This window comes from Anabrus simplex, chromosome 1, assembly GCF_040414725.1.
Source record: "Anabrus simplex isolate iqAnaSimp1 chromosome 1, ASM4041472v1, whole genome shotgun sequence".
Lineage (NCBI taxonomy): Eukaryota > Metazoa > Arthropoda > Insecta > Orthoptera > Tettigoniidae > Anabrus > Anabrus simplex.
Genome location: NC_090265.1, coordinates 743629645 through 743640569, shown reverse-complemented (window position 1 = coordinate 743640569; position 10925 = coordinate 743629645). Strand labels below are relative to the sequence as shown.

Sequence of the window (10925 nt, the reverse complement as noted above, 5' to 3'; positions counted from 1 at the left end):
GGGTGTTTAGGGGTTGTAATAGGGATGTAAACGAGAGGGCATATAAGTCTCTGGTAAGACCCCAACTAGAGTATGGTTCCAGTGTATGGGACCCTCACCAGGATTACTTGATTCAAGAACTGAAAAAAAATCCAAAGAAAAGCAGCTCGATTTGTTCTGGGCGATTTCTGACAAAATAGTAGCGTTACAAACATGTTGCAAAAATTTGGGCTGGGAAGAACTGGGAGAAAGGAGACGAGCTGCTCGACTGAGTGGTATGTTCCGAGCTGTCAGTGGAGAGATGGCGTGCAATGACATCAATAGACGAATAAGTTTGAGTGGTATTTTTAAAAGTAGTAAAGATCACAATATGAAAATAAAGTTGGAATTCAAGAGGACAAATTGGGGCAAATATTCGCTGATAGGAACGGGAGTTAGGGATTGGAATAACTTACCAAGAGAGATGTTCATTAAATTTCCAATTTCTTTGCAATCATTTAAGAAAAGGCTAGGAAAACAACTGATAGGGAATCTGAGACCTGGGCGACTGCCCTAAATGCAGATCAGTTATGATTGATTGATAGAACGTGTATCGTTCCCCGTAACGTTCTGTTTCTCGCCTGTGAGTTTAGTATTACACTTTGCCGATATATTCTAGTCAACTGAAACATTCACATCATATACCTTACCAATACAATACTTCACACTGCAGCTTTCCTGGACCTCTTGCAGGAAGTTTTGGTGCGAATTTTGGAAAAACAAATTAAAATTGTTCCTCCACATTTTCCAGCCAAGTCTTCCAATGTCTTCTTGCAGTCACAAATGACTGTTGAACCTTTCAACTGCACTGATTCCAAAGGCAAGGTTTTTTTGCAATACACTTAGGATTTCCTGAATTTAGAAATATCATCTTGAATTTATCTGACTTTAACACTTTCAATACTTTGTACATCTCAACTCCAAGTTCTATTGATGCGTATGATATGTAGTTTAAGCCCGTCAATTTAGGAGATCCAGGAGGTAATTCGTAAATAAAATCTGAATCTGTTAATAGATGAGATTGGTGTTTGATGCACACTTCAACGCCTACACAAGCTGCAAGGAATATAATCATTTCTAGCGTTCAGGAATCGACTACTGTTCGTTCGGTTACATTTAACACTAATTACTCCGTCAAAAGGCAAACATCAGCTGTTCTATTCTCTGAAGCTGTGCTGATGTCATTTAGCATCTGACCTACACTTAAAGACTGCCTAATCTTTAACTTCAGTCATTATATCAATTTTATTTTTTTTCAGACTCTATAACTTGCTGAAGTAATAAGTTATAGTTACAGCCGCTCATCTGTCTGTTTGTATCAAGCCGTCTGGGAAACACCCAACATAACAACAGAATTTCAGTGGTCTGTAACAATGCTGAGAATATCTGCCGGCTTAATTTTCTACAGCGCTCGGTACTGTATCATCACAGCACTTCAGTCAAGAGCAGAAAGAACGCAAATACTCAAAATATTTTACTGTTACATATTTCTTACAGTCCCACAAAGATTACTAATTCACATGATTCACTCTTTTGTACCGCCTGAATCTCGCGCTGTGCACATAGCTGCATTAGATTTACCTACGAACAGTGGAATAACAAAACTCAGATTCTGCTCACTACAAAATTAAAACATTGAATAGCGATCTTCTGAAACTTTAAGCTCCCACGTAAGTTTCCTTCCCTAATCAAGCACTTTTCAGTAAAAAATTCAGTCGATGATGACTCACTGTCGAATATTTCTGAGTAAATAGGCAGCCAATATTGAACATTTCAATAGAACAGCGAAAAGTACACAAACAACTAACCCACGTCCACCATAGCGATCAGCTGATTGCTTTCCCGCGCTCTCTAATGTACGGCCTGGGCATAACGAAGGAAATGGATTTACACTCTGTTAAATTATTTAGTATAGGGTTTCATCTGGATCAAAAAAAAAAAAATAGAAACAACTTTGTATGAATTACTTTTATTGAACACATCATACTCCAGCACATTTGTTTGTAGATACAATGCAATCCAGTTTGTTTCCAGAAATATTACTTAGGTATTTATAAAATAGTCAACTGCCCCATGGATGGAATTTTTTTAATAATTTCAAAAGAATGTTAAAAATTTGTTTGCCAATAACAGAACGCGTAAGACTTAGCAAAGACGAGATATTGTTGAGGTATTACTGACCATGTACAGATGAACTAAATGAGAACCCCACTATTATACTTTACTCAAGAATTAAACGCAGGGTCCGTTAATTGTATTCAAAGATACACAAATAAGATCCAAGAATGGTAAAGTGCATTTGTCTCACATACTGTAATTCTATGTTAGTGTATGTTGTTGATTTGCGCTCAGGGTTGAGAAAACTATTGCTACACTCTACACTCCTAAGCTGATGTTTCAGAACACCTTAAATTCTTTAAGGGCAAGTTTGTTCAATGTTTGAGACTTTAATTTTTCTTATACTGCCGTTCGTTGACCAGTCACAAAGTTAACAGATAGTTACAGACAGTTTCTGTTGAGGTTCCCATACAAAACTATTTTCATACATGGAAGAGTTAAGAACTTTTATAAATAAAAATCTTCACTAATATTTATAAAGGTATCTCTCATTAAAATGTTATATTTCTTTGGAAGAGAGTAAATGTGTAACAGTCCATCTTACGGTTTTCTTCATTTCAGTGGATGGAATGTTTTCCGTATCCTCCCAGTCTCAATGTGCCTACAGAAGTTGTACCTCCCAGACCACGGCCAACACTAACTACCCCAGATCCTGATCCTCCTGCACCCGAACCTCCAGTTCCAAAACTTCCATGTCCACCAGTTCCCCAACTACCCCTTCCGATTCCTCCAAGACCCCAATATCCTACTCCTGTTCCGATGGAACCAATTCCACTATATCCACCAGTTCCCCAATTACCACCTCCGATACCTCCATGACCCCAAGATCCTACTCCTGTTCCGATGGCACCAATTCCACTATATCCACCAGTTCCCCAACTACCACCTCCGATTCCTCCTTTACCCCAAGATCCTGCTCCTCTTCCAATGCCACCAATACCACCATATCCACTAGTTCCCCAGCTACCTGCTCCAATACCTCCAGTTCCTCCTATACCCCAGGATCCTACTCCCCTTCCAATACCACCAAATCCGCCATATCCACTAGTTCCCCAACTACCTCCTCCAATACCACCAGTTCCTCCTTTACCCCAAGATCCTGCTCCTCTTCCAATGCCACCAATTCCACCAATTCCACCAATTCCACCAATTCCACCATGTCCACTAGTTCCCCAGCTACCTGCTCCAATACCTCCAGTTCCTCCTGTACCCCAGGATCCTACTCCCCTTCCAATACCACCAAATCCGCCATATCCACTAGTTCCCCAACTACCTCCTCCAATACCACCAGTTCCTCCTTTACCCCAAGATCCTGCTCCTCTTCCAATGCCACCAATTCCACCAATTCCACCAATTCCACCAATTCCACCAATTCCACCATGTCCACTAGTTCCCCAGCTACCTGCTCCAATACCTCCAGTTCCTCCTGTACCCCAGGATCCTACTCCCCTTCCAATACCACCAAATCCGCCATATCCACTAGTTCCCCAACTACCTCCTCCAATACCTCCACTTCCTCCCATACCCCAGGATCCTACTCCTTTTCCGAAGCTACCAATTCTGCCAAGTCCACTATGGCCCCAGTTGCTTCCTCCAACTCCTCCAAAACTCCAGGATCCTCCGCCACTGCCGAGAAGACCACCACCCTGGCTAGCAGATCCCAGAAGTCCACCAGCAGGACCATGTGCGTATGAACCTGCAGCCTGAAAAAGAAATGAGTCACGTGACAACACAGCTTGATATTTTATCCATAGTAATGTGCTTCAGTACAATAATAGATACATACACACTGGGGCGGCCATGGGCCGTTTCGCCGCCCTTAAACTGTCCAGAAAGTACATTTCTATCAGTTTAAAAAATGCGGCTACTACTGTATTTAGACGAAGATACATTTCAACGTGACAGATAGTAACGAAATATTTTGTTTCTATATTCTTAGCAGCATTCTTCTGGAGAAGTCTGGCTGCCCTGCCCTATATTGTTGTCCATCGAGATCTTATGGGATTACAATAAAGCACGAGGTTGTCCGTTATGTTCGCATGTAGCAAGAACATTTGTGTTTGTTTCTGAGCGAAGTATTTCATATTTTACCCGTACGGGTGGGCCTGTCTTGAGAGGCGACTAGAAGCTGCGCCCTGGCATTGCATGTGTCAGGCTCCTACAGATATTAGAGTGGCAGAATGCGGCCGCCGTCATCTTACGTCACTGCACTATTCCGATGCATTAATGTAAAATAGCAGCCGAAACGAGAATATTGGACAGTATATAATCCAAACAATAATATTCATTAGGGTTGTAAGGTCCTTTATTTTACTGTGAAGAAAAAGGAACCCTGGTGCATTAATTTGCAGATGCTTAAATATAGCTAATCTGTTATAGACTGATGTGTGGTCGGAACCATTCAACTCTCTTACAGAATGATTCACACCTATTTTCAAGTACAGCGATTACATTAATAAGACAATAAACGTGCGTGTCCACTGGGTTTAGATCTAAAGCATGTGAATTTAACCTTGCAAACCTGTTTTTTAAATACAATAGAGCTGAAACTTCATTGGATATGAGCTTAAATCATTACATACATTCTGTCTGAAACTCAAATCAGAAAGTTTGCACACATCAGCATCATCTTTCGCAGGAACATATTCTTGAAAGGTATTAATGGATAAGGATTTCATTTTTGTACAACTCCTTCCTTAAAGGTAATAATAATGGAGTGTGGCCAGCGAAGAGGCCGAGTGCAGATCTTTCGGGTTGACGCCGTATAGGCGGCCTGCGCGTCTATGCGAATGGGGCCCTACCTGTGATGAATTCTAATGCTGAAGAGGCACACGCAACCAGCCCCGAGCCATTGGAATTAACCATTGAATGTTAAAATCCTCGACCCGGTCGGGAATTAAATCCGGGTCCCTCTGGACCAAAGGACAGCACGCTAACCATTTAGCCATGGAGTCGGACTCCTTACAGGTATCACACGGTAGAGAACTGACCAACTTCTTTAGCACAAATCCTGACACGTATTCAGTAATATTTTGTGATTAGTAGTGTGAGAGATGAGTATGTCACTATTTTCGACAACAGCAGTGTGTGTCATCTTCGTGTCCCATGAAGTTAGAACTTTCGGCATCCCTCGTGTACTTTACAGAAAGCATGCAGGCATTTCTTGCCAAATAGAAATTCCGTCTTGCTACATTTCACCTCATCCCTGACAATTAAGCGCTTTGAACTGTCGGCAAGTTGGGTTGACATTCCGACACTTATGAAATAAATAAATAAATAAATAAATGAATGAATAAATAAATAAATAAATAAATAAATAAATAAATAAATAAATAAATAAATAAATAAATAAATAACTCTACATGATCTCGGCTTAACTTCTAGGTAAGAAGATAGCTGAACGCAGGAATTTTTAGATGCGTTTCACACAAATACTGAACTGATATAAGGGCAACCTTTAAACCCACAACTACTATAACCTTTCTGTTAGAAGTTACAAGAATTGTTTGTTTACATTCGTCATCAGAGTGCAATGAATAAGCAAGCGCCAAACGTTTTCATTATGCGTTGAAAGAGGGGTTTTAAAGTCTCTACCGAATTTACTGGATGAATTAAGCACATCAAATATTTTTTCTATCAAATTAAAAAAGTCACTGTTTCTTCACAATTCTGAAATGCCTCCATTGAAGTACCTTATTGCCACTATTCGACATCGCATATGTTTGTACCAATATCTGTGCTTTGTCATCTCACCACTTGTAGCTTAAAAAGCGATTCGATACACGACCACTGGATGACACCTCCTTTAGTAAAAGTTACCTGTTTTTCGGCTGGACAGTTGCGTACAAGTTGAACCATATGAAAAACATCTAACAAACCAGCATCTGATGCATTATCTACTCCAACATAGGGAAAACATGTTTGCAATTCATTTGCACCCAAACTTCTTGCCATGCTGCTACATTGACACCATTTCATGCAATTTCTCTATACGATTTATCATCATAAATGCCCTCTCCTTTCCTGATAGATGATCTTTGAAAAAATAACGACGAGGAATTTTCCAACTGTCATTCACAGCTCTACATATTATAATACACACCAACTGTTCATTTCTGTGTCCATGTCATTTTATTTCCAGTAAATTCAACATGTTCCTTTAGAGAGAAAGTCTCCTGGAGCCAAACCTCAGTAGCTTTCTCTACAAAACCCTGGCTCACAATTAACTTCCATTGACCAAAAACCTGCTATCCTTAAGCTTGGAAGAGCGATATTAAATTTCGATCTAAGACATATGACTTTGGAGAAAAAATAAATAAATAAATACAACTGGCTTTATGTCGCACCGACACAGATAGCTTTTATGGCGACGAGGGAATGGGAAATGACTAGAAGTGGGAAGGAAGCGGTCGTGGCCTTAATTAAGGTACAGCCCCATAGTTTGACTGGTGTGAAAATGGGAAACCACGGAAAACCATCTCCAGGGCTGCCGACCGTGGGGTTCGAACCCACTATCTCCGAAATGCAAGCTCACCGCACGACAGAAAAAAAGAATTAAGGTTAGGGCAAATAATCTCAGTGATCATATGAAGCACTTCGTTTGTTTGTTTGTTTGTTTGCTTGTTTGAGAATTTTTCCTAGCTCTCTGCAACAAGCAACACACGTCAGAAGGAAGGCTGCATCGCTTTCTAGTAACAAATTTTATTGCAGTAAAAGAGTCAACTGTTTCATGATCTTTCATGTTTCTTTCCACTGTGAAAATCTTCTTTTGATTTATTAAATACACTGTCACCTAATTGCTGAGAAAAAATTCTCGGAATGGCATCTCCTAAGTCTTCTTGTTACCGAGCTCGATAGGTGCAGTCGCTTAAGTGCGGCCAGTATCCAGTATTCGGCAGATAGTGGGTTCGAACCCCACTGTCGGCAGCCCTAAAGATGGTTTTCCGTGGTTTCCCATTTTCACACCAGGCAAATGCTGGGGCTGTACCTTAATTAAGGCCACGGCCGCTTCCTTCCCAGTCCTAGACTTTTCCTGTTCCATCATCACCGTAAGACCTATCTGTGTCGGTGCGCGTAAAGCCAATAGCAAAAAAAAAAAAAGAAAAAAGAAAAAAAAATCTTGTTGTTTTGATCTGTCTGCGAGCAAACACCAATTGCCTTAATCCGCGATTCTCTTTCTTAAATCGCATCGGGCAAGGCAGAATCGCTGGATTAGGCCTGATTAATAGTTATCCTGGCTTAATATCAAAGAACACCTGTTTCGATGTATGTAAACCTACTAATTCTTCCACTGCAATTCTAACAGTAACTTTGACATCCAATCTTTAAAGATTAGAACAGACGGAGGCCACTGTTATCCATTTACTAACACAACCAAAAGAAAAACCTATAACTAAGTGTTATTGTAACATTATTATTATTATTCCGCCCTCCAACGCAAGGGCGCTACCACCAACTAAATAGGTGACCTCTGTCTCCTACAAAATTGATATGACATGTGCATGAAAAGAATATAAACTGCACCTGACACAGTGTTTACAGCGGATCTGCAGTGAGTTAAGATGGCGGCGGCAGCGAGTTTCCAGCACCAGATCGCTGCCTGTCTATTTATTATGTCTGTGCAGGCTCCTCACTTTCATCTATCACATGTGACCTCCCTTGGTCAACACTTGTTCTTTTCCGACCCCAGCGGTATTAGGTAGCAAGGCCTAGCGAGTTTTTCATTTACACGCCCTTCATGACCCTTATCTTCCTATGCCCGATACCTTCATTGTTTGAAGTGTCGACTCCTTCCATGTTTCCCCTCTGATCACTGTTAATGGTGAATGCTCACCCAGTTGTACTCCTCTTAGAACAGTAATCGCTACCACTACCTGTTTCATGTTTGTTGCTAAAACAATGTATGTTGGAACTTACTTCAAATAAGAAGTTTAATTAAGCGCCCAGACATCGCCGTAGCTGCTCTCAGATTGCTATGACATTCATTGTCCAGTCTGCAAACATGTGTGAGTAAATCCCTCTCCTCTCTTACACTCTAAGGTGAATTGTCCGGCTCCATGGCTAAATGGTTAGCGTTCTGGCCTTTGGACACAGGAGACTCGGGTTCGATTCCTGCCAGGGTCAGGAATTTTAACCATCATGGGTTTTTTCGCCGGCACGGGGGCTGGGTGTATGTGTCGTCTTCATCACCATTTCATCCTCATCACGACGCTCAGGTCGCCTACGGGAGTCAACTCAAAAGAACAAGTCCTCGGACACTCCAGGTACTAAAAGCCATACTCCATTTGATTTTTATGGTTCATTATTCTCCTATCCTCCTGTGAACGCTCCACTGCATCTGATTCATAAGCAAGCTCTCTTCGTTCATCTCCTCCCATTGTTCTCACCAGATCGTAACAACTATTATTCTCGCTACTTTAGTGTCTGTTACATCAGTATTTCAGACATGTGGATGCAATTCTGTTTTATTGAGAACAACTTGTTTACAAAAAATTTCAAATTTTTAAAACATTTTGAAAATCTGTACGCTTTAAAGTCAACGCACTGATTTTTTTGGACTCCTAATTTCTCATCATTGGTTCTGCATGAAAGCTTGGATACAGAATAAATCTGTTCATAAACTGCCCAATTAAAGTAAAACATATGAACGTATAACGTGATATTTCCGTAAAGTTTTGACACTAGCCTTTAAATAGCTGTGGGCCTTCCAACTTAAAAGCTTAAGTCGTTCAATACCTTGTAAAGGCCTTCAGACCAGCCACAATAAAAACTGAGCTCGTAGTTCAACGGTGTTTAGCGAGTTTTAGGACTGCCTTTAACTCCAAGACCAGAGACCCTAGCCCTGATATGTGGCTCAAGTATTCTTTAAAAGTGTTAGTCTAATAATTTCTAAACCAAACTATGACTAGCAGAGTGCTTCAAAGGCGTACCAACTTGAACATCCTCGAGCTCATTAATACTTCAAAACACCGCAATCGCGCCCAGACAAGTGGCTTATTGTACGAACAGATACTCACAACATTGGCGGCGTGGTAGAGTAGACAGCCCACGAAGAGGGCGAAGCAGTGTGATCTTTGCATGTTCTCGGTGCTGTGAGTTACTGGATCGCCAAGCACCATTTTATACTCTGCACAGAGCCAGATAACGAGTGAAAGTTACTCACTCGCATCGTGTTCTATCGACAGCTACTAATAACTTGAGTTCTTTTGCATGTGGAGTGTATTTCACTATCTCTTATCATGGGAACGTCGAGGAGCCTTTAAAACTGGTGTATAAGTTACTTTTGTGAAAACCGAAAGATGATAAATACGTCTTTCAGTAAATAAAAATCAAACTGACAAATATTCATTTCTTTGCACGTAAGGAATCGTTCTGGAGAGACATCTCTATGGAGTTCACCGAGAAAGTGACTGAGAGCCTACGGAACTACAACGGAGCATGATGATATGTGGTCTCCTATATGTGTCTGTGTTATGGCCATCCATCAATACTGAGCCAGGAACAACCAGAGTCCTTAACCGAGAAGTTTGAATAGGAGCTCGACTCACGTGTCTTCTCTTGGTCAGCCTAAACAAGTGGAAAGGCGAGGGAGTATTTTGTTTCCCACGAATGAAGAAATAACGTCAGGCTACGTTTGGCGGGACTTTACGCCAGTCGTATTTCATCTACAGAGGAATGCCGACGAAATTGACGGAAGAAAAGCTACAAGGACTACCAGACCAAACCAAACCCCATGGCACTACAGCCTTTGAATGGCCTTGGCCTACCAAGCGATCGCTGCTCAGCCCGAAGGCCTGCTGATTACGAGGTGTCGTGTGATCAGCACGACGAATCCTCTCGGTCGTTATTCTTGGTTTTTTAGACCGGGGCCGCTATCTCACCGTCAGATAGCTCCTCAATTCTGATAACGTAGGCTGAGTGGACTTCGAACCAGCCCTCAGGTCCAGGTGAAAATCTCTGACCTGGCCGGGATTCGAACCAGGGGCCTCCGGGTAAGACGCAAGCACGCTACCCCTACACCGTGGGGCCGGCTACAAGGGCTACAAGTGTAATTAATTAATTGTTAATGAGGAAGGTTTGGAGTCCCTAGTTGCTCACATCTATATATATATAAAATAACTTATCCTGACTTGACTGACTGACTGACTGACTGACTGACTGACTGATTCATCATTGCCGAGCAAAAACTACTGGACATAAGGGAATAAAATTTTAGGGATATATTCATATTATAATGTAGGTGCTCGCTAACGGAGGATTTTCGGACATTCCATCGCTAACGGGGTGAAAAAAGGGGGGAGGGTGAATTTTAAAACATCTCAAAACTTTAAAAGTATGCAGATGTAAAAATTGTTATTTAGAACTCCTTTAACAATAAAGAAACACGTATTTTTTTCGGAAAATCCCAATAGGAGGAGTGGAAAAGGGTGAAAAAAGGGTTAATTGTCTTTAATGAGGATGCTTATAATCTCAGAAAATGAAGATATTACAGGCCTGGAAATTGGTATTTGGGATCTCCTTTTTGGAAAATCCAATTAATGCGGGGTGGAAAAGGGGGTGAAGTTTTAAAATGAGGATATCTATATCTCAAAATTTTAAAAGTTTACAGACGTAAAAATTGGTATTTGGAATCTCCTTTAAAAATAAAGAAACACGTACTAATTTGTTTTCGGAAAATCCCATTAAGGGGGTGAAAATGGGGAAAAAGTGGTTGAACACCTTTTATGAGGAGACTTATATCTCGAAAACTGAAGATGTTACAGACATAAAAATTGGAATTTGGAATCTCC

General features: G+C 41.0%; 1 protein-coding gene across 1 annotated transcript; it reads right to left on the bottom strand.

Annotated features, from left to right (window-relative positions):
• Window positions 1-1971: 1971 nt before the first annotated feature.
• Window positions 1972-9296, bottom strand: LOC136857471 (uncharacterized). The gene is made up of 2 exons (XM_067136147.2): window positions 9153-9296; window positions 1972-3839 (listed from the first exon to the last, which is right to left on the bottom strand). Exons 1-2 carry the CDS (start codon window positions 9252-9254, stop codon window positions 2694-2696), a joined length of 1248 nt encoding a protein of 415 aa, XP_066992248.2. The 5' UTR covers window positions 9255-9296; the 3' UTR covers window positions 1972-2693.
• Window positions 9297-10925: the final 1629 nt, after the last annotated feature.

Excerpts from the sequence above, each read along its gene's own strand:
- LOC136857471 (XM_067136147.2), bottom strand. The coding sequence starts at position 9,254 with ATGGTGCTTGGCGATCCAGTAACTCACAGCACCGAGAACATGCAAAGA. Across the intron at positions 3,840-9,152 it reads TCTACCACGCCGCCAATGTT|GCTGCAGGTTCATACGCACA; the intron begins GTGAGTATCTGT and ends TTTCTTTTTCAG.